The sequence below is a fragment of the Morone saxatilis genome, unplaced genomic scaffold, assembly GCF_004916995.1.
Source record: "Morone saxatilis isolate NCDOM2014 unplaced genomic scaffold, NCSU_SB_2.0 Contig15, whole genome shotgun sequence".
Lineage (NCBI taxonomy): Eukaryota > Metazoa > Chordata > Actinopteri > Moronidae > Morone > Morone saxatilis.
The window spans coordinates 20,686,404-20,709,418 of NW_023339707.1; the positions used below are offsets into that span (position 1 = coordinate 20,686,404).

The window sequence follows — 23,015 nt, forward strand, 5'->3', positions numbered from 1 at the left end:
AAAGACAATACACACTTACAATACAGTATTGTCGAATTGAAGCTGCATTTCAGAAATGCATTCCATGATCACAAATGCAAATTTACAAGTCATAGGTTTCACAAATACATTACAGTATATTTTAAATACACTGTATTCCTGTTCAACTTTGTCAGTTTGAAGCGACCTAAACCAGTCAAAAAAAAGTTTTCCAGCAATTGTCATGATGCTTGACCTCACATGTGAAGAATTTGATTGTTTTCACACAGAAACCTGTACCAGCTTGTCAGGTTTGAAATCTGAACATCAGCGTGAATGCACAAGACAAAAAAGAAGCGTGCATGGTGGACAAGTGGACAGACATAAAGTAAGAAAAAGAGCACACATTAGCATTTTTTTGAAACAATAGATAATATGAAAACAATAGAAATACATCACATCTTGAGATCTGTCTTCTTACATTAAGGGCAGATGGTGTTAGAGATGGCACCACCTGCTGTTTAGCCATAAGAGAAGTAGTGTACAACTTAAAAGTCATCTTTGCAAGCCTCTACATTTTTATGAATGACAGAACAGGAAAATCAAAAGTGGGGCTAAAAACCATGCAGCTGTGAAAACATTGAGAAAAAGCCACTTCTGTGCCATAAAACTGTATATTTAATGTCCATAAAGGACTGTTCATTAAGGACATTTTCAAAAGAACATTGTGTGCCAGTTAATGTAGTTATGACATTTTTCCCATTCTTGCTGTGTTCATGTACAAAAGCTCCTTTGTTTTGACACAGGAAATGCAACATTGTCAGACCACAGACGCGCTTTGATAATGAGGAGCTGAGCGGTGCCTTCCTTTCAGGCAGACTTGACTGTATAGCACAATTTTCAAAGTGATTCAAAAAAGCTGAAATACTGTAGCTGAGAGAATAAACAAAGAAGCACAGAGCAACTGACAGGCTTACTGTTTTAAAAAAAAAAGGCACATTGTGTCATACAAAGCACAGAAAACATTTAATTCAAGAAGGCACATTTGCCATTTAAATGGATAAAATATTAGTTTTTTCCTGACCAGTAAGTTTTGCAAATGAAGAATATTCTTTGCAACAAAAAAATCTGTCTGCAGCTAGATCTGTGAACTACAACTGTGAATTTTTCTATACATTTCCTGTCAGAAGTGTCACTCCCAACTCGACAGAGGTGTTTTTAAATCCTGTGCTCTCAGAATAAGCCTATGGATAATTATCCAGCAAAAGTACCAAGAATGACAATAATAGCCAACAATGGGGCGACTCATTTATAAAACCTTATGAACAAAAGCTGATTTTTCATTTGGCCTACATGCATGTTTGATATTGAGGTAGAAATGATTTTGTCCATGTACTTAAAAACTAAAAGCCTTTAACATACTGTAATTGTGGATTTGTCTTTCTATGAAGTTGCTTCAAATTCTAGCATAGAAGAAATCATGGTGTACTTGTGTTCAATATTGTGGTGTCATGTGTCTGCCATTTCACAGTGAAAGCTTTTCTAAATAAATGCTGTGATCATGAGAACTATTTTGGTACCATGTAATTGCTGCTGTCTGCCAGAATGCTCATTATTAATCGTGAGAAGACTTCAAGATAAGAAATAATGAGTCAACATATCCTAAACAATTCTAAACCTTTATTTTTCTAACAAGAGTGAAAAGAAACAAAGGCAACATTAAAATGAAAAGTTTATACACAAACTCACGACAACTGCGTGTCTGCAATATCAATAATATAATAATAATAATAATAATATTATAATCTGAACCCAGGAAACAAAATGAATTGTGACAAAGTGAGTTACAGTGAAGTTACCTTAATTTGCAAAGAGGAGGGGAGGAGGGAGGAAAAGAGGTAAAATTTAAAGGAATAAAACATAGTCAAAAGGATGGGTGCTTTGAAAAAAAAAAGAAAAAGAAAACAAAAAGGCATTGACGGGAGGGGAAGGGAGGAGAAAGAGAAAGCCAAGAGGTACAGATATCCATTTTGGGAAAGTAGCACCAAAAAACATTAATGCCTGTTTTTAACACTTCCCAAAATTTACTCAGTTTAGTCAAAATGCATGTCCCCTCAAAACAGCATCAAACACAAGATTCAATACAACTAAAAAAATACAAGTGTAACCACGGTGCTGTTGTCTAAGCTCAGCTGTCAAACCTTCTGCTGTACCTCAGCTTCAAGATTCGTGCCCAAGCAGAACTGTCTAAGTAAACCCATAGCTTATCCAACTTCAGTGAGTGGGCTCAAGTGAAATGAAACGGCAACTGCCGGCACTCAGACAGGCTTCCACTGAACTAGCATTTAATACAGTTGGGATAACATAGCATACTGGCTGAACTCAGAGACAACTCTAGACCAAAGACACTCCTATTGCGGTAAGTCCCACATCGGTCCAACACAGTCTTAATATGTTAACAGGAAAAATGGGTCCAGGGAAGGTGGACAATAAAGTTTGGGTAAGACCGCGAGTCTGAAACCATGATGGGTGAGCTATGGCTGAGTTTTGGATGAGACAGTGGAGTGTAGAAGAGTCATCACTGTTAGTGTCTGAATGTTTGAATGAGGGATGAGGAGGGATGTAGGGTATGAGAGGGTGGGATGTCCTGCATCTTTCTATAACTTGACACTGTCTTCTGGCACAGAATGCTCTGTCCCTTCAATTCCTCCGACTACTCCACTCAAACAGAGCTCCATCGTCGACTATATCACAAAGTCTGTCGAAAGAAAAGAAGTCAAAATGTTAATCTCCTGCAAAGGTTAAGTCAGTTAAAACTTTATTTGCACATATTTGCATTGAAACTACAAAAAACACAAACATTCTCAGAGCAAAGATACATGGGCTGTTACCTCTGGTTGGGTCTGGACAGGTAAGTGAGGAGAGGGTCTGTTGCTGAGGGGACAGGTTTTCTTTGACTCTGAGGCATCCAGTGACCTTTCTCCTGCCCCTTCCCCACTGCCGCCTCTGTGGCCCTTTCTCTTCCTTTTGGAGTCTTTAGCTCGTCCGCGGCTGGTTCGCCTCTGCTCTTCAAGCTCAATCTGATAGAGAGGGAGACGACAAGAATATTAGACAAAAGCAGTTTAAAGGTGGACAAACCTCACTAAAGATTTGACAGGGTTAAACACAAAGCTGCTTAATCAGTCAGACTTCTAATCTCAAACAGAAAAACCTTAGGAACAGCACTAAAATTATACGCTCGCTAATAACTACAAATACTTGCATTTTTGTACATAATCTGATCATAAAACTGCATTCAATCAATTTAAGCTAAGCACTGTTTAAAGAAATGCAGAGAATAAGACATCTAGCAAGTAAACGTGGATGTAAACAAACAGCTTAGCAAACGTTTTATGAGGAAGGAAATTAACTCAACATGTTTGTAATGCCTTAACGATACACACAGTGCACTTTGGTGAGCAACATTTAATGTAAAGACAAACTTTCTTTACAAGAAAACTCCACAGGGCACCTTTAATTCAGTATGGGTGGATGGCACCGTAATAAGCTTTGGTAAGTGGCGCATTTTTTTCCGAATACTACAAAAAAAAGGTTCAATGATATAAAATGTTGTTTTGTTGTGTTTATGTGGCTATGTATTGGGCTAGTGTGCACTAATTTTCATGTGTGTCTGTAAGATGTTGCCCTCTAAAACAATTCTTCTAAAAGGTCTTTTTCCTGACCTGAATGAGTGTGTGCAATGTGTCTCTGCATGGAACAGAGGCAGCTTGCAGGACTCTGTGGATGAGGAGTGTCTGGTCCAGGGAAACCTCCAGCAGATCCCCTTCCAGCTGCAGCTCCTCGAGCTGGACCCTGGTGGCTGGTGAAAGCTCCACTACCTGGCCTTTTAGCAAAGGCAGCAGGGGCAGCAGAAACCCCACACCTAAGAATTGAGCAGAATGCTGTCAGTACCGGTGTCTGTGGGACACTTAACTTCTGATGGATATTTTGAAATCAACACACAATTTTACCTGTAACATTTGACTTCTTGCTGATGCCATTTTCACAGCCAGCCTGTGGGCAAACAAGCATTGTATAAAACAGGCAGGTTGGATACAGCATTGTAAGAAGGACTGAAATTATTAGATCATCGGTTATTATTGATGAAGAGGCAGAATATGTGTTAGATGCAATTTAATAATCATTTTAATCACTTGCACAGTTTATATTCTGTAGTCTACATTTGGTTTAATATTAAAATAAAGAGATTAAGGTGTTAACCTGGGTGCCGTTGCTTTCCTTGGCATTCTTTTTCGGTGCATTCTCGTCTGTCAGATCAATGACTCCATCCTCTCCTTCCCCTCCCTCGGAGTCAGATAAAACAATCACTGGGCTCCTTCCTGCCCCTTTTTCCATGTCTTCCTTTTTCTCTGTTTCACAATGGAGAGTCTCTTTGAGTTCTTGCAGCCTCTCAAGTGCCTGCTGCAGCTCTGGTGTCTCCAGTGCCTCTTTGGCTCGGCCCTGCCAGGTAATGGCCCTCTCTGTGAGACACTGCAGTGCTTCTCCCTCAGGCAGACGCACTGGCAGCCTCTGCAGGGCAACAAGTAGCGCCAGGATAGTCTCCAGGCGAGGGCGCCGTGACCGCTGGCATCGCGGACACAAGAAGCGTGAGTCCCAGTCCCACCAACAGAGGGGGTTCGCTGGTGGTCCAGAAGAGGGGAGCACGGAGGGGAAAGGAACACAGCCACCATGGAACCAGTCCTTACACAGATGGCAGCGGAGTTGAGGGGCACGAGGCTGACCGCCGCACACACACACTGACTGAGAAGGGCTGGTGCAGGTGTGGTTACTGTTACCGTTCTCTTTTACAGAGTTCTCTGAGTGGCTGGATGTGTCCGTCTCCATGGAGTCGTCCCATCTCCCGTTCTCCTTGTCCTCCTTGTCCTCCTTGTAACTTGTAACTGCAGTGTTGAGTCCAGATTTACACATGTTCAATTTCTGTAACCTCAGTAGTGCCTCCTTCTCCTGGTGCTCCCCTTCTTTGAATGCCATCACCTAGAGACAAGGCACACAAATCAAGTCCACATACAGAACTAGTATTTATGCATAAAACATGGAAACAAAAAGAAAAGAAGAACTAAATCTTAAAGAGATAAAAAGAGATAAAACTCACAATAGCTGCAGGGTCCCTCAGATCCTGAGCAGAGAGGCCCAGAGTGTTGGTATCAGAATCATCTAAAGACTCATCCAGTGCCTCGGTCTCATCTCGCCTCTCTCTCCTTTTTGCACATGGACATAATACCTGCAGGGCAACACTGGAGTTAAATGCATGCTCTCATGAAGGTTGTGGCCTTACCACGACCATGGCTTCTAAAGTGGAATGCTTTGCTGTGTATCATGTTGCTCAATGTTGATGTTAATATAATTTCCATCATGTTGCCCACCTCTAGCAGACTGTGCGGACTGCTCTTCTTCAGGAAGGTCTTGGTGGCCTTGTCCCTCCAGGAGTGAGCACTGGCTACCTGCAGTTCCAGCTGCCTTAGCTCCTCCATGAAGACTGGCAAGTCCCGTCCAATGGCCACCAGGCCCTCTAGGTCATCCAGGCATGGGTAATGCTCCCCATTCTACAGATTCCAGATATTTAAATTTAATTACACTCTTTATTACAGTGGAAGAAGGATAAAAATAGGGCCAATCTAATGGACATCAGAAATTTATTTTTACCTGGATTTCCTCTAGGTCTGTTACCCAGGCCCGTGCTCGAGTGAGACAGTCCTGTAGAGCCAGAATGTTGGGCAACTTGACTGGAATAAGCTGAGCCTCATTTACTATTGCCTCCAGGGTAGAAAGAGGATGTTTCTGCCTGGAAGAACAAAACCATGACAGACATTTAGATGTCTTCAACAAGACAAACTGGTTGTGAAATGATGACAACCCCTGCGGCAGGTCAAGTTATATAGTCATTTTTGGTTTGACTTGTTTCCTGTACCTTTGTTCGAGGCAGATTTGCGCTTTCTCCTCCCAGCGTTCTGCAATTGTGAGCAGTTCCTGAAGCTCTGCCATCGCCGTCTCCACAGACACACTCTGGGGCACGTTGCAGCCTGCTTCCATCAGGTTCCTCAACACATCCAACGTCACCTCCTGCCTCTCTCCTCCTTCGGTGCCTAGTGTGCGCCTCACCTCCGCCAGCCAGTGGCCCTGCTCCTTTAGGCCCTGGAGTAAACTACACTCTGGCACCACAACAGGCAGCTGGGCTCCCTGCTCCAACAAAGTCTGCAACTGCTCAGGTGGTGGAGAGTCCCTCCTCCAGTCCCTGTCATTGACCAGTGCTTGAGCCTGGCTCTGGAAATCCTCCACTGTTCGCAGAACCGCCTAGACAATACAGAGGTGCACTAAATAAGAGTACAACTTTTAATCTGAAAAAATTATATGATAATACCTGTCCAGTTAATGTTATCCTTTCTTTTTTTTTTTTTTTTTTAAGTATACTTTCTGCCAAAAATACAAGCTAGTTTGCTCAGTGTGACATAATTCCTCACCTGCACTTCCTCCAACTGGGTTATCACACAGGGCAGGTTTTGCATCGTCTCTACCAAGGATTTCATCTCTGCCAACGTCATCTTACTTTCACTAAAAGACAGCAAAATGTAAGGGCATGTAACTGAACAGTTAGTGTAAATGTAACGTTTGTGTTCCATCATACCTGGTCTTTGAGTTACTGAGGAATTCAGTGCTTGTCCTTTGGCAGTGTTCGATGTCTTTAAGAACAGTGTTGAGTTTCCGGAGAAGTTCATTGTCGGGAAACTTTCTTTCCGCTGCTTCCGTCTTCAGCATCTCCAGGTCATCAATTCCTGCAATTCAATAACCATTTGATCTTACCAGTTCATTTTAAGATTATAATGTGCTGTTTAAACTGTGTTTAAGGGATTCATTTATGTTGATTTCCCACCTATCTTGTTTCCTTCTTCCTGCTCAAGGGCCTCTTTTACTCTGTTGGCCCAGGAATCAAAGGACTCAGATCGAACCTTTAATCGGTGTAACATGGCTAACAACTCATCCAGGGTGTATCTGTACCTGCAAAGTGAAGGGAGAACAGAAATGATTAACACAGCTAGTGGAGATAAACTTAGAAAGCAATAACACTGTATTTCAAAAGACTGCTGTCACTCAGTATATCATGGCTCAATGCAAAGCATGCTTGCAAACTCACAGCTATACAAGAGATAAATACCTGAGGTAGAGTTTTTCAGTGGGGCAGTTGCACAGATCCTGAGTGTGATAGAGACACACCAGACGCTCGGGACAGTTTGAGCAGGCCAGAGCAGAAAGGAAGCATGTGGTCTTACATTTATCGCACTGTCTCTCATCGTCAGGCAGCAGCTCAAAAGCCTCACGCTCTGCTTCAGTAATACCCTACAGGTACGAGACACAGATTTGATTAGACAATCAGAGTTTTTCCCATATTCTTATAAGAACATTACAACACATACAAATTCTGCATAGTACCACACTGGACTATTATTCACTTACACACACTAAATGGGAGAGAAACCGTAAGATCTATTTCCATGTCTCACCCTTTCCATTAGACCCTTGCGCAGCTTCCTCTCCTCCTGAACAATACTGAACATTTCCCGGTGTGTCGCTGCAGCCAGGTTAAGGTCTAGTTTCTCTGGACTGGCAGCCATTTTACAGGTGAGCTCCTCATGGGAAAATACACAATACCTCCTTAGACGCCGGTAGTGCTCAATACAGGAACGGCCGGCTGGCAGCTGAGGAGGAGGGAGCAGAGTGATGTTGACAATGCAGGATTGTGAATGATGTGAAATGACAAACTTGAGGCAGAAAGTGTAAACAGACGTACCCAGTCTGCAGTGCAGAAGTTAACAGCTTCAGCAAAGTTATATCCCTGATTGAAGCCACTGTGGTAGGCTCTGGGGAAGGTGATGACGAACTCACCCGCACACTGGTTGGTACGTACAACCTGCCAATCAGAAACAAAAGAGCTCACTCAAAGAAAACTTTAGAACAAACCACATTTCTGCTGTGTGCTTGTGTGTTTATGTTACTGACCGGGACACCATGAGACATGAGGATATTAGGGTTCATGATGGTGACAAGCTGGTGCAGGAGGTCAGGTTGAAACTCAAACAGCTCTGGCGTCAGCTTCTTCATCACCTCCTCAAGTCGCTCAGCAGCCACAGACGGAACCCCATACCAAGTCTTGGGTTCACCCCTGGATATGATAAATAGGTGGAAAGTGAAGAAGAGAGGAAAAGTCTTTCACTGTAAGTACCATGTCATATAACATTATCATATTCTCTACTATAACAGCTGCATTTGTTTTAGCTTATGACTACTATATAACACCAAATGCACAACTATACACAAAAAAAGCATTCTGTACCAGTGCAGGTAGTTGATGGAGTAGCTCCAGTGATCCTCAATGTGCCAGCAGAAAGCTGAGAACACCATGCCGACATAAAGCCAGGGCACCTTCATCCCAGAGATGTCTCCATTAATATGGCACAGGAGGGACTGCTCCAGTACAGGCATCACATTCAAGTTCCAGCCACTGCGGGCATATTCCTGATCAACAAAGAAAACAGTGTGCACTGAAAATAAGCACTAGACTATGGTTGTGAAAAGGTTTGGAAACCACTGATTAAACGGTTAAAAATTATTTTAATGCATTCGTGTTATTTTTATCATCTGTATCACTGAACTGAGTAGGAATTAGTTTGTAGAGTGCATTGAAATAGTTAGTCATAATGCCACATTGGCCTTTTGCAGCCATGATACTAACCTATACCAACACTAACACTGTATTTAAATTGCACTTCTGGCAGATTTAAATGTATTATTTCAATAGCTTTCAACATTTTCAACATGTCATCTCAGGCAGGAAGCTTTCGTCTTCACTTGTGATGTCTCCTTAAGATTTCACAAAAAACTGTTGAGGTTACAAAAGAAGAAGAAAAAAAAAAACTCAATGTGCATACCTCCTCTTCCTTTGTGAGCTTCCTCTTGCCATTGTTCATCGGAAAGCCACTGCCAAACTCTTTGGAGTGTATGTCCGCTCCGTACTCAACAGTCACGTCTTCCTCAATACTGCTGACTAACCTCCAGAACTCTCTCTCCACAAGCTCAGTGGGAACCATCTACACCAATAACAACACACAGGCTAGAGATTAGTCTCTCACATTATCACCCGTCATGGCAGAGTCATGCTTCATAATGAATAGGTGATATGTTGTGTGGGTGTGCTTACATGGACAGGCATGTTGAAGTAATCTGCTTTGAAGGCGTCCGCCATTTCCCCAAAACTTTGCAGACTATACTCTCGTGTAGCCTGTTCAAAGCCAAATGCTTCTGCAGGTTTCTTGCATTCCTAAAAAGAGTATTAAAAAAAAGGGAGAAAATCAAAACAAAAATATGCCTTAAAGAAGAAACAAGTATTACAGACACAAACAAGTGGCATTGAAACACTAAACCATACCTCTGCCACACACTTAGGGCATCGCCAGTTGCCTTTGGGAGGATCAGTGAGTGGGGGTAGTAGACAGTAGGTGTGGTAGTTATCATCACAGCCATCACACAGCAAAAGTTTCTCGTCATCATCTCCCCGACCACACATCCGACACACAAAAGACTCGACCTTTAAAAAGCACAAAACATTGACTTTAGGGTTTTAGAAGCAGATGAGTGTGGCTCACTTTTAACTGGAGTAAGTACATTGCTCTATGAAGCAGCAAGCAGGTCAAATTCAAATGTGAGTGCCTGTAGAATCATTAGAATTCTTGTGATAGTTTGATATTCTGTTTTATTATGTTGATCTCAACTTCCTACTACCACCTGGGTGCATCCTTTAGTCTACTTACACACTGTGGGTTGTTGATGTTGCGCCTAAGCCTCATGGTCATTTTGGTACATGGTTTATCTGTATCATCTTCCTCCTCATCATCATCATTCCCTTTCCTATCCTCTTCCAATGGTTCTTCTTTCTTCACTTCGGACTTAACAGTGACGCTAGGGGGAGGCAGTTGAGGGCTGGATGTACTCCCATCGCTCTGCCTCTCTTGAGGCTCCAGTAGCTCTGCTTTGACTGAGGTATCAACAGGAGCAGGAGCCTCCTCCTTGATGGTAACCGTTTGAGGCAGCTCATCTAAAAGAAGACCAAGGATTGTTCAGAATGTATTAGACTGAGACAATAATTGATGGCTTGCCTCTTTCTCAAGTCATTGCTTTAGTTGCATCAAAATAGCTGTTGTGATACAGCGTTGCATCTAAATTTCCAGGTTTCTCAATGTTACAGTTGCCAGACTTTAAAGACCTTATAACGTCTGTGTCTTAAGAAACATAGAAAATTAAGGTTGTAGTCATGGCACTTACCCTTCTTCCTGATGCCTTTGTCCCTTGCTACCAGTCCAAGTCCCATCATCTTAGGCCCTGCGCCATAGATCTGTAGCTTCTTCAGTTCTGGGTTCTTCTCTATGTCTTCCTCTGTAGGTTCAGGCTGCAAATGAAAGTACATTTTCGTCACGAGCAGCACTGACAGACAACTACTACTTTCAATGCACATTGAGCAAAGCAAGGGTCTACGCCAAATGCAGAACAAACAGTTCAAACATGAGAGCATAGCAATGCATCACAAGGGATTATGCTCGGTTAGAAAGTAAGGAAAAGTTAGCCTACATCACAGTGAAAGCTTTAAGGTTAAGACCCACCACCAGAACACACAATCACCAGCAGTTGCAACCATACAGTTAGGTCATTTAGATTTATGTTCAATATGATTCGAGTTTAAACCAAATCCCTGGTTGATGTTAAAGTAGCAAAAGATCTACTTTAAGTTTAATCTGTCGTTTGTAATAAGATATTTTGGAATTCTGTTTGCTAAAAAAAAGAAAATAGACAATATAGACATGGAAAAAGTTGAATGTCCACTGTTTTTTTGAGGTTTTTTTAACTCGAGCTGGACTGATTCTGGAAACATTTATTTTTTATTCCTTCTAAAGTTTTTTCTATTACCTATTATCTCTGTCTTGCCCACTGGTCTTAACTATTAAAGTCTTTAATGTTAAACTTTTCTAAATCTCAAACATAACTTAAGTGGTCTTGACTTCAGCTCTGACACTGCTCACTTTCTATCATTGGAGGCATATTCTTATTCCTTATATCCTTCATGGTGTCTGTAGATAAAAACAGCTCATTCTAAGGTGATTATACACTAATGAAAACATTGTTATGCATTTTATATTGTTAATAGATCCTCATAAATGACTGGAACTTTTAAGAAATGAATGTTGCAGTGAATGCTTTGGTCATTTTGGACATCCTCCCCTTGCAGTAAATTATTTTTATGCAATGTTTACATTTTATAGTATTATCGTTGGACTTTTGGCCACATTTTGGGGCGTTTGTTTGAATCTTCCATATGATTGCAAACAGTACATACAAGCCATGTGCAATCAGCAATGTAGGTGGAAACACAGGTGACGGTCACAAGGTCTTAACATAACTTTCCTAAAAAGCACATAAAAGCAAGACTTCACAAAATTCCCAATTACAGTTCCAACCCCGAACATATTCTCTAAACATCCATTTAAGGTGCTTATGTCTTATCCTAAATATTTGATCATATGAACTCCTTTTCCTTCTACTCCTCAGGTGTACACCAAGAAATCAGTAGTCTGTATGCAGTCAGAACGCAACCTGTATTCCCACAGCAAAACAATTCATGTATGCATGTCATGACAACATTATTACTGCCATTCATAGCACAACAATGGAACAAATGCAATGCCATAAAATATGCCATTCAACACATTTTTCAAGGAGGGTAATGGAAGAAGCATCTTTATTTTTGACTTTGCTGCCTGTATGCAGTTGTATTCCCTTTAGTCGTGCAGTTGTGCCCATACATAGTTCTATATTTTCTGAGTGCATAGAAAGAAGCTCCTGTTGCTGGCACCCAAACTTTATTGACTAAAGGACTCTGCAAGTGGGTTGGGATTAAAAGCAGTACACAACAAAGCAGATCAGTAGGAATGGATGGTAGGGGGCAATCAAACTATGGTTTGGTCTCAAACAAACAAACTTAGAAAGACCTAGAGGCCAAGAAAAATTACAGGCTCCAAAAAGGTAATTGCTTTTTAATGCTTCTTTAAGTATCCAATATTTACTGTCCATCATAAGACTATGACGCTCTGTAAGTTAAACCCAAACCTACAAGCATCAACTTTAGTGAGTGCACTCAAAAGAGAACGCATGCAGCCACAGTTAGCTGCTGTATTGAGTAGACAGCAAGGCAAAACCGTATAAGTGCAAAGGCACACAGACAGCCCAGTGACAAAGCATTTCAAGCCAAGTACAACCACAGAAAAAGGGTGAAAAAGAAAACTAGATGCATCAGCCCAACAAATACACTAGAAAAGTGGGTTTGCCAATTGAGGATAAAGTTAAAGTTTCTTCAAGATCCTACGGTGAGGTGTGCCATCTAGGACAATAGTTCTCAAAAACACTGGCACCGGGATCCAGATTTGCATACATTCATAAATTCACGACCAAACAAGTTTTTTTTCCCCCCAATCTAATAGAATGCCTAAAAACACACTGGCCTCAAAACACCTTAGTCCAACATGAGACTCATTTTTAATAACAGTTCTAAAGTATGTCCATGAAGAACAAACAGCTTAAATAAAAACAGAAGAAACAGGCTAGGGAAATCTTCCTCTCTGTGTTTATCATCTGGTCTAGACGTTTCTTACGGCAACATGTCTGCAAAAGTCATGTGACCCTAATATGGGTTGCCTCCCCTATACTGAGAAACTCGAGGAATATGAATGCATGTTAAGGCAAATGTTTTAGTGGTTAGTTAAAATAAAAAATGAAACATCTAGACAACTTCACAACGGGTGAGGTGGTCTAGGAAAATAGGCGGGAAGAGAGCGGGGGCAGAAGGTGAGCTCATATGCTCAAGAGGCAGTACCGCAGAGATGAGTTGAGAGCCAGTGGTGAGAGGATGGGGGGCCAGATCCTCTGGACCCTGCAAGGGGAGACAATAACAGCAACAATAAACTAAGACAAGAGGAAGAGGGAGATGAGAGAGGAAGGGAGAGGGCCTTGAGAGAACAGAGCCAGTAGTTGTAGGAAGAAATATCACTGGGACACATTTTGAGACATGGGTCACATCTGATGTAGGATCTATAAAAAGGTCCACTTGTTTTATGCCTTATCGGTATATCAAGTAATTCTCGGAATAGGGCTGCATCATTTAAGGTCTTTGCAGTTTGCAGTCTGATAGACCAGTATGTTGCCAGATCATTTGGAATTAAGTTTTGTTTGTAAATACAAGCTGAACTATTGTAGCAATAAATGTGCACACTATTTGAGAAACCCATATTTCTGTTATCTCAACCCTGATCTTACAATAAGTAATACATGATCTACCTGTTGCACCAACATTATTTATTGTTAATGGGGCAGCTTTGGCACAGAACAGAAATGGGTTTGGGGAGGTGTTTGGTTATGGGAATTCGGTCTTTGCCGTTTGTCATCATGCACAATATTTGGCAAAATAATGAAGACCAGCTAGCTGCAAATAATAGAATGAACCATAATATATCACAAGTTCAAATAAATGGCTATAAAACACAACCACATCTGGAATTCTTAGCAACACCAGAAGGACTGGATTTTATATAAAAGCCCATTCCTTAATTTGATGCATAGTAATGAGTTATTGCATCAATCACTTAATGACATATTTTTTCCACTAAAAAAAATCAAACTTCTGTTCCTATAAATTTAGTATATAACTTAATATACAAAACAAAAAAATATGTATTCCAGCATAATAAATGAAAAAAATAAAATAAAATCCACTGGCGAACATTATGTACTAAAAGTATGATGAGTAGGTCATTAACAACCAGAGGGCTGGGGTAGTGAAGCATCATTAGCTTGCATGTAACGAGCATGAGATAACAGAATGTAGGCTGGCCCGATGTTGTACTGTGTATTGGTGACATTAGTGAAGAGAAAAAAGGTTTTGTGACATGTGGCCTGTGAAACAAACAGTTGTGTCTACTTGTGAGATGAAGGAAGTGGAAGAAACAAAGCAGAAAACACAACAAGCCATGAAGCAGAGAGCAAAAATAACAAGAGTTAAGCACAGCAGCATGGTGGAATGGAAAGTAAGCAAGCTGGGATGCGCTCTGAGTGCTTTATCACATCTTCCAGACACTACACTGTAACCGATGCACAAGATCATATGGATAAGCACAGAAAAACAGTTAATAATATGACCGCATGATACACGCTGGAAGACTGTGTTCCAACAAACTGGACATTTTGTTAGCCTGTAATGATGGGAGCTCTGTTGTTATTCATTTGATTAATTGGTACTAAAACATTACAATGTTAAACATTAGAAGAGGCTGCCAGCCTTCTACATTTGCTGTTTAATAAAGATCATTAAATAGCAGCTACATATTTTCACAACATTAAAAACCACACACACTGTAGTTTGTACATGTATTAGCAGGACACCAATGAATGTTAAGGTGAAATTAAACTAGCAGCTACAAAGACATCACATACAGATACTATCATCAGTGGCGAAGGATTTTGATGTGAGGTTTAAGTCCTGTGAGAAACCAACCCTGATACAGTAATTATAGGCCAGAACAGCATGAATACCTGGCTGTCAAATTCATTCACAAGTTGTTTTTCACACCTTTTATACAGCACAACAGATGAAACAAATCCCTCTTTGACAGATCAGTTGCACCAAACCCATGCCATTTTTGTGGTCTTGAAAAGAGGCTACATAAAGAAAAATATTATTTTTCTTTGAATTAATCATTTTCTGGGCTTGATTTTGAGGCAGTGAGGCGTATAAATGTAACCCAGAACATTATATTCAAGTAACAAAAGTACATTCGGTATAGGGTTACTGGTCACAGGTCACAGAGGTATGCAAATGTATTGAATGACAAGTAAAGGTAGATACTCTCACTTACATCAGGCTGGCAGCGGTTCGCCCTGCGTCCGTAACTGCTAATTTTAGGTGGCTGCACAGACTGTCGCAGGGGGATGGAGTGGGGCTTGTACTCTTTATCCACATCCTCGCCATCATAGTGCTTTGGCTTGCAATGCTATAAATGACATAAAAAGAGAGAGTTTACATGAACACATGTCCAAATATGCAAACAACAGATTACCTTCTATCTTATGTTTTTTTTTTTTCCAACTAAAAGAAAGTTTACAATGCATAAGATAGCAAGCTACTCTTCACAGACTGACTGATTTTAAATGCTACCTATTAACGGATAACTGTGTAAAGTGATACCGGTAGGGTGGCACCAGACTGGAACATTTCAAAGGGGTAGACGATCCTCTCGTAGTGCGAGCGCAGCAGAGAACCAATGTTCTTGCCTGGAGGGTAGCCAAGCCTCTGGGCCACACGAGCCCAGCGCCGTTCCTTACAGACCATCTCAAAACCTCCTTCATCTGTTACAATCTGGAATAGAAAAACATTTTTTGACAATTTTAGCAACTCGTAGGTAAGAAAGAAAACCATCTACTTTAATGTTTTTTTCTTTCCTGAGTAGAAACAATTAAATTAATATCTACCTTTGACAAGCTGAAAAGATCCAGGATCCGCCTTTCAATGTGTGGGATTTTCAAGGAGGATGCCTGGATCTCCCAAAACCTGGCGATACGGTCCAAATAATTAAGCTTCACTCTGGTTTCCGCCTGAAATGAGATGCACGAGGGACTTCATTAACAACTTTCATTATCTGTCAACAATGTATAACTTTAAGGGAAGAAAGGAACTTACCTCCAACTCATTAAGCCTCTGGATGCGGGGTGTGAAGCGGAAGCTATCCAGCTCCACTGAAAACGGTGGCTGCCAATCCTATATGGGAGCAAAGACAATTAAACATGTTAATGTTATATGCTAAAACAGCTAATTTCTGCTTTGATACTAAAAACAACAAATGAACGTGCACATGGGAGATTAATGAGATAGTGAGCTTAGTTTGGTCTTAACCCTGGATTAATTCTAGCTTTCAGGTTCAAGAACTTGGCTCAGTTTTAACCAGGAAGGATAACCAAGGTCATCTGCTCAAAAGCAACTGAGGGTCATACTATCAACAATTAATGGGCTGCCTACTCATCAATCAATTCAGCAGAAATGATCATTCCTACAAGATCTAGAAAATGGTGCACTGTCAGTAATGTGACATTTAGTAGAACAAATACTATATGTACAACGGTGTGATTATGTCCACCATGCCCGTAAAGATGAGCAGGCCTATCGCTTTAATTCACACATCAGCAATTTTCCTCCAGTAATCATCTCCTATCCTCTGCTGAAGAAACAGCTTTATATTTCTGAAAATGTTTTATTCTGTAATGTAAGTCTTGTGAAAAAGTAATGTGTTTATTGGATGTAACTTATTGCATTTGTTCCAAATGTTAGCAAATTATAGTGTTTATAAGAGGAGTACAGAATGTAATTTACGGAACAAATGCAGCTGAAAATAAGCATAAATTGGGGGGTTTGTATGTGTAGAGAAAACAGCTTTTGGCTGTTTTATTGTTTTTGTATCTCATTTTTGCGTAACATATTTAACCTTGATGAATCATTATTTTTGCCCTTGTAAAAAAAAAAACCTCCATGGAAATCAATCATTTGATTTCAGCTTAACTTGAACATGCACATAACCAAATTAATGTTAAAAATGATACGTTATTCACGTCCAGAGCAGGACTAGGGTAAACCTGAGTTGACAGAACCACTAGATAACCATCTTTGTCTGACTGGTTATTCAGGATCGTGTCATGCTTGAAGTCTGCTAACTCAAATAGAGCCTGACGAAAAAAAATAAGGTAAAACAGAAATCTGTCATTCATGGGATCAGAATCAATGGAGCCTGTCAGATGATGGGTGAAACACCTTCTTCAGTGGACTTTAAACAGTACTTCTACATAAGTACTTTAATCCCAGTGCATGCTACCAATCTTACACACAAATCAGGGAACATGCACAATTTCTATAAAATAACCCAAGCGTAAGCAAATATTTACTGGTGGAGGTCGAATTTTGCAGATTCCAGACTTCTCTGCAATTGGACGTATCTTGGCGATGTAGCCCAGAGGATCCTGAAATTCCTCCCATGACGGCTCAAATACTGGACACTCCGGAGGAGGCACGAACTCCTCCCCTTCCATTGCCCTGACAAAGGGAAGATTGACAATGCAGAAAAAATGCACATTTGCGCATTAGTGGACATGATAGCATTAATACAGCATCCTAGAAAGCATTTGATGCATGCAAATCTTGCTTTTAATCTGTGATGAATTTAAAACATTGTATACTTCTTAAAGACCGTTGCGAGCCTTATTTTTTTTGTTGAGCTACTTATTAACGTCCAGATACTCTGGGACAGTTCAAAGCGGTCTGAATAAACACACAAAGTCGGGAGAAACCGATACGTGGGACAAGTTATGTTCACCGTCCAGCATTTTGTCTTCAGAAATTACATTTACAACACAGCAAATGTTCCTCCTGACTGTAAACTTGAATGATTTGTGGATTTGTTGTACAAAGGCAATGTGGCATTTCAGATAAACTCAATAAAAAGTTAAACGGACAAGTGAATGAGAAAATAGAACGCATATTATATACATGCTTCAATAGGTCACTGCATTTGTTTACTCTTGCAAAATCCTTACTTCCTGGTCTAACACGCATTATAATTTAGTCTGCTGTAAATATATATGACAGTTAGTTCCTCTGCATGAGTCATAGATGATCATTTCCTCCAAAACTCTACATGTTGGTCAATAACATGAGACATGGGGAACCACAGGATGTGGATTTCTTTTTCTCCCCCTCCTTAAAGTGGTCCTCTTCAAAACCCCCTCCCCCATCATCAGACACAACAAAACAAATGCCATGCTCTGGTGAATTAACAAGGCCCAGAGTGGAAAGAGGCAAAAGTTTACAAGTGATGATTTATCTGCCCAGAACATCAAATCAGATGATTTAAGTTCAGGAGTGATGGCAAAACACTTCTGTACACTTGAGCCACAAACGCTGCTTCGTGTAATTTGTGTGTATATACACATATAAGAGTCTTAACAGAGGAGTCTAACATTAGTTTTGCCCTGGGGAATTCCTTGTAAAACTCATTAGAAACCAACACAACTTGATGCTGGGACTTGTGTGACCCATATATGTGATTCTCCATGGGCCTAAAGACAAACAATGGCGTGGAGGCCATGAACCCTAAGGTATAGAAGGCCATGAAGGCAGCACTACTCCCAGATTAATTAACCAGCGTTTGGCCCAGACACATGACAACAAATGACACAATTACTCGATGGCAGAACATCGCCGCACTTTACTAAATGTCGAGGTTGCCTCACATCTTAGCAGCTAACTGGCTACTAAACTTGAGAGAACTGGTGTTTAGATTAAAAAAAAAACTAAGCTTACCTTTCAGCCACAGCCAATAACAAGAGAAAAACAAGAACAAATCCCTCCAATTAACTTGTGTATAATCGGTCAGCTAACTAGGTGTCATTCATTTCTCTGCTTCGGACAACCATGAAGTCTATTTGTGTCTATTGTTCAGCTATGAAGAGGCGAGATAACGCCGCTTGCAGCTAACATTAGCACGGAGGCCTCCACTATTTCCAGTTCCCCCATCGCCTCCCACGGGTTTTAAAGGCAGCCAGCATGAGTTAGTTTAAAAAAACGAGGTGGCTGCGTGGATAAAAAAACAACAAAAAAAACCAATACACAACCGTAAAAACAAAAAAGCTAAACCCCAAAACCCCCAAAATAATTGACGCTAGCAACCAGCCTAGTTGACGCTGCTCCTGTGCGAGCAAGAAGAAATGCCCCATGCATGTTATATTGTTTATCCCCTTTATTTTAAACTCCACAGTGCCTCGCTGTATTCCCGGTGACTGACCGAAGACACCTCGATGTCCCCGGGGTGTAAAGGGCTGTGGTGGCCGCTCTTCCTCCTCTGTTGTTGTGATGACCTGGTGCTCAGCTAACGTTGCTCCAGCTGTGCTCGGTCCAGTTTTGCTGTCGCTGTTAGCAAAGTTGAGCGATTTTTTTTTTTTGTTTGTTTTGTTTAAAGGCTCAGTTCTCCATTTAACTCGGTCCTGTTAAAACACACCGGTTAAACACATTGGTAGCAGAGGCTCGTTTTAACACCAAACGAGGCTCTCAAACTTTATCAATTATGTCGTTATAAATCATTTTCCCCGACCAACATCATCACTCTATTCAGGCCATCCTATCTTTCTTGACGAGACGCCATCTTAGTTTTTTTTCTCACGACCGAAGCACAACCCTCTTCATCTTCACACCACGTCCCTCACGTTTACTCCCTGAAAGTAGTACGCACGTACGCCAATAAACAGTCCTGCACTTGCAGCTGGGGGGATATTCACGTGTGTGGTCGTTATCGTTGTGTTCTGTTATTTATTTTGTTCTGAATTTATTGTTATTGTGTAACCAGGACTCGTCCACGAAGGAGTGAATTTTACCTTCTTAATAAAGGCTTACTGTGTGGTTATTACCATATTGCATAATTTATAGGTTGCATATATTTATATAGATAGTTTCCACGGTTTATATGCAACTAGAAAGTGAAATAAAAAGCACAATATTTTTCTCTATAAAGGTGCATACAATGGGCATTCAGCTTGCCTTTAAATTACACTTAGGCATATATATTTTAATTGATCGAGTATTGAATTTATTAGCACAGTATAGCTGATTCACAATGTTATATAATTTTGTTATATCTCCAAATCTGATAATTAGTACTGATGACAGTATGGTGAGAAACCATTTTGATTTTTTCAAACCATCCCCCTTTCTTTTAGACTTAGATATTCCTTTATTTGTCCCACACTGGGGAAATTCCAAGTTTTCCAAAATTCAAAATTTTCTAAGATAAGATAAGATAAGATAATATGTACCTTTATTGATCCCCCGTAGGAGAATTTCAAATTAGACACAGCAGCATAGGGGAATGTAGTGCAAATAGTACAGAAGTGTACGAGTACAATAAGATAATATAATAGAAAATATAGTTTATAAATTAAAAATATATACACTATATGCAATATGCAAGTAAAAGGGAATACTGTGAAATTACCCTATATCTATTGGCAGTTTAATGTTGTCACAATGAAGCCCCTTATAGACTTGGGGTCTCTCTCTGTTTTTATGTATTATGCTACACTTGCATGAATGTAAATATCTTTTAATTATCTTTTTCTATGTGTGTAGCATGAAGAGACTGCAAACTTTAATTTCGTCTCACAACCTTGTCTTGGATTATGATAAATACATTTCCTCGATCCTTCACATTGCTCTTTATCTGTTAACGTTAATTATTTGTTATAATCTTATAAACAGTTAATTATTTAGAGCAATGCGATGGTGGAAGCAGACCTGAAGTGATATAAAAAGTACACACAAGACCAGTTCACTGCAAGGACACTTTAATTTATCAGAAGCAATAAATATTCACATCTCAATTCTCTATTCTTTCAGTACACATAATACATACACAAAGAAAAATTTGAAATCATTTGTTTAAAATGATATCAATAAGTGCACTGACATATAAACTTTTTTTAGGCTTCAATTATATCACGGCAACTCATTCTCTCACCTTCTGTCTGAAATAATAAGAAAAGAAAAAGAAGTCAACATTCCTTTTGGCCAACATCTCCTGTCCCTCTTTTATATGTACATAATTAATGGCACTCACATGCACGCACCTGAATACAGAATGGGAGTAGTTTGTCCCATAATTATGATAAGAAGCCTATGTATAGTATAATATGTACATTCAGGTTTATACAGTACAATCTATTCAATAAGTGCAGATATATTCATGCAAGAAGGGTTAAAAAGGACACCATAAAAAGAAAAGGCTAGCCAACACATACTTATAAAATCTTTATCTGACATTCTTGACTCTCTCCAAACCTCCTTAAAATCCTTTTCTCAAGGATTCAGATCTTCTTTAAACTTCGTCATCTCTTTCAGTAGCTTGTTCCACAGACTTTTTTTACTTTGTCCTCACCCATCCATTCTCTCCCAGAATATATAGTTTTCCCTTGGTAATCAATGGCACTGAAGGTAAACCAGATCAGTGCTCAGTTACAACCTCAAAAAATGCAGTAGCAAAAGGGGCAACATTTACACGAAGCCCACAGAAAAAAAGGGGTGGAAATACAGTAATACCTGTAGGCTATTTTACATTCTTGACTCTTGTTGCGCTTTTAAACAAGAAGCCCTCGGCAGGATGCCATGGCATCAGAAAATGTAATAAGAGATTTCTAAAAGTGGCAGAAGAGGGAGGATTAGAAGAAGGCCATTTCTGACTTAAGACATCACGTGTGCAAAACCACAAAACCTCATGTAAAAGCGTGCTTCTTCAAAACATAGAAAAACACACAATGACTAAATCAGATGACTGCGAGGAAGTGAGCATAGGTGCCCTGTACAATTATGAGGGATAGGCATCTTCCAAAATCCAGGTCTTTTTCCAATTTCCACAACCGTGTTTGAGCCTTTTACCAATACTGGGAGCTTCATAAATATATAAAAAAAAATTAAAACATTAACTCAGATCCATTCAGTAAATTCAAGTTTTGTTAGTCTCCCCATTTGTGAAATTGTGCCTGTTTGCTCACATCAAGCAAAACAAAAAAAGGAGGAATATTGTTGATGTTCAAATCAATATGAACAAAACTAAACCCCATTCATTATTTTCAACAATCAATAATACTAATTATTAAAAAGATGAACTCAATGGAAACCATGGTACAATGGAAATAAATCACACTTCACATATCATAACACCCTCTAGTGGCTATGGCAAACTGAGGGAATTTATATGTGCATATACTCTCTATAACCATGTACAAACATCTGCTGATATAATTAATCACTAATCAAAACAATTAATTGGACAATATTCATCATACTCATAGCAGGTGTATTATAATATCGATAAAACAGCAAGAAGCTTCAGAAACATTCAAAATATATTATTGATTGTATCATTAATTTCCATACCCCACAAGGAATGCATTATAAAGCCAGGTGGCTCCTGTTGACATGTAAAAGACCATTAAGCAAAAGAGTGTCAGGAAACTGTGCACTGGCGTGTTTAAGTTTAAGACAAAGCAACATATCTGAGGTCTTCTTTAAAAAAAAAAAAAAGCATAGCAGAACCTGCAAGAATGGACAGGGACATCGTGAAGCCAAGTAAATTATTGCAAAGTCAAGGGACATTTTTTGCAACTCTCTGCTGTTTTTAATGTCAAACTCCGCCGGAATGCATTTCGTGGTTTAGTCCTTATTTACATCCCCATGTAAGCAGCTGTATATATATATGGTCTCCGTATTTCCAGTGTCACGTTATCACATCTTGGTACTGTACATGTAAATAGTCTCATATAGACTCAACTAGACTTCAAACAATTAAAACTGAGGCAATATACCTAGATATAGATTTAGCTTCATCTTAAATTATATGGCTATAGACTTTTTTGATATTGTGTGTGGAGTGAGTTCATATGGATGGATGTGCATGTGTGTGTGTTTGTGTGTTCAGGTTTCAAAGATGTGTGCACACGCTATTTAACTCTAGCTGTGCTTTTTTATCTCCACCTACATGTGTGGGAAACGGAGGTGAAAGTAACAGAGACGAAGCAAACTGCGCTTCCTCTTGTCACTAGCGCTGCTGCTGTTACTTTCTGTCCTGGCAGACTTGGTCCTAGACCTAGCTCTGCCAACCTCCTCCACTCTATAATCTGACCTCTGACCCCTGTGGCCCCACATCTTGCTCATACCACGGTACTTATCCGGTTGATAGGTTTGGATTTGGAGCTGCCCCCTGTACCTGTCGCTCCAGCCCCCGTCACCTGCGGCCCCTGCTGAGGCTGCCCTGGGTGCTGGGGGGGGTGAGGGGAGAGAGGTGTAAGAGGGGTAAGGGGGGACGAAGGGGGGGGTAAAG

The 23,015-nt window shown here is 40.2% G+C and overlaps 2 protein-coding genes across 3 annotated transcripts in view; both read right to left on the reverse strand.

Annotated features, from left to right (window-relative positions):
• Nucleotides 1-1,623: 1,623 nt before the first annotated feature.
• On the reverse strand, nucleotides 1,624-19,315 carry kdm5c (lysine (K)-specific demethylase 5C). 2 transcript variants are annotated; one of them, XM_035656317.1, is made up of 29 exons: nucleotides 18,933-19,315; nucleotides 17,038-17,185; nucleotides 15,785-15,862; nucleotides 15,577-15,699; nucleotides 15,293-15,463; nucleotides 14,964-15,098; nucleotides 12,929-12,985; nucleotides 10,330-10,453; nucleotides 9,819-10,102; nucleotides 9,437-9,595; nucleotides 9,209-9,328; nucleotides 8,940-9,098; nucleotides 8,345-8,526; nucleotides 8,011-8,173; nucleotides 7,802-7,921; nucleotides 7,515-7,709; nucleotides 7,169-7,350; nucleotides 6,887-7,011; nucleotides 6,641-6,788; nucleotides 6,477-6,567; nucleotides 5,927-6,309; nucleotides 5,662-5,800; nucleotides 5,382-5,561; nucleotides 5,111-5,239; nucleotides 4,219-4,992; nucleotides 3,969-4,011; nucleotides 3,681-3,880; nucleotides 2,850-3,038; nucleotides 1,624-2,716 (listed from the first exon to the last, which is right to left on the reverse strand). In XM_035656317.1, the coding sequence occupies exons 2-29, from the start codon at nucleotides 17,179-17,181 to the stop codon at nucleotides 2,708-2,710; spliced, it is 4,806 nt and encodes a 1,601-aa protein (XP_035512210.1). In that variant the 5' UTR covers nucleotides 17,182-17,185; nucleotides 18,933-19,315; the 3' UTR covers nucleotides 1,624-2,707. The 2 variants fall into 2 exon arrangements, with proteins under 2 accessions (XP_035512210.1, XP_035512211.1); XM_035656318.1 differs by lacking the exon at nucleotides 12,929-12,985.
• Nucleotides 19,316-22,829: 3,514 nt separating this feature from the next.
• Nucleotides 22,830-23,015, reverse strand: part of iqsec2b (IQ motif and Sec7 domain ArfGEF 2b) — a 26,498-nt gene continuing 26,312 nt past the window's right edge. Inside the window, exon 15 of the mRNA XM_035656543.1 lies at nucleotides 22,830-23,015. Coding sequence (XP_035512436.1) covers nucleotides 22,846-23,015 — 170 coding nt within the window. The 3' untranslated portion in view covers nucleotides 22,830-22,845.

Coding starts and splice junctions, on each gene's coding strand:
- kdm5c (XM_035656317.1), bottom strand. CDS start 17,181: ATGGAAGGGGAGGAGTTCGTGCCTCCTCCGGAGTGTCCAGTATTTGAG. Junction 10,454..12,928: donor GCTCTCAACTCATCTCTGCG/GTACTGCCTCTT, acceptor TTTCATTTGCAG/CCTGAACCTACAGAGGAAGA. Junction 9,099..9,208: donor ACTTCAACATGCCTGTCCAT/GTAAGCACACCC, acceptor TTATTGGTGTAG/ATGGTTCCCACTGAGCTTGT.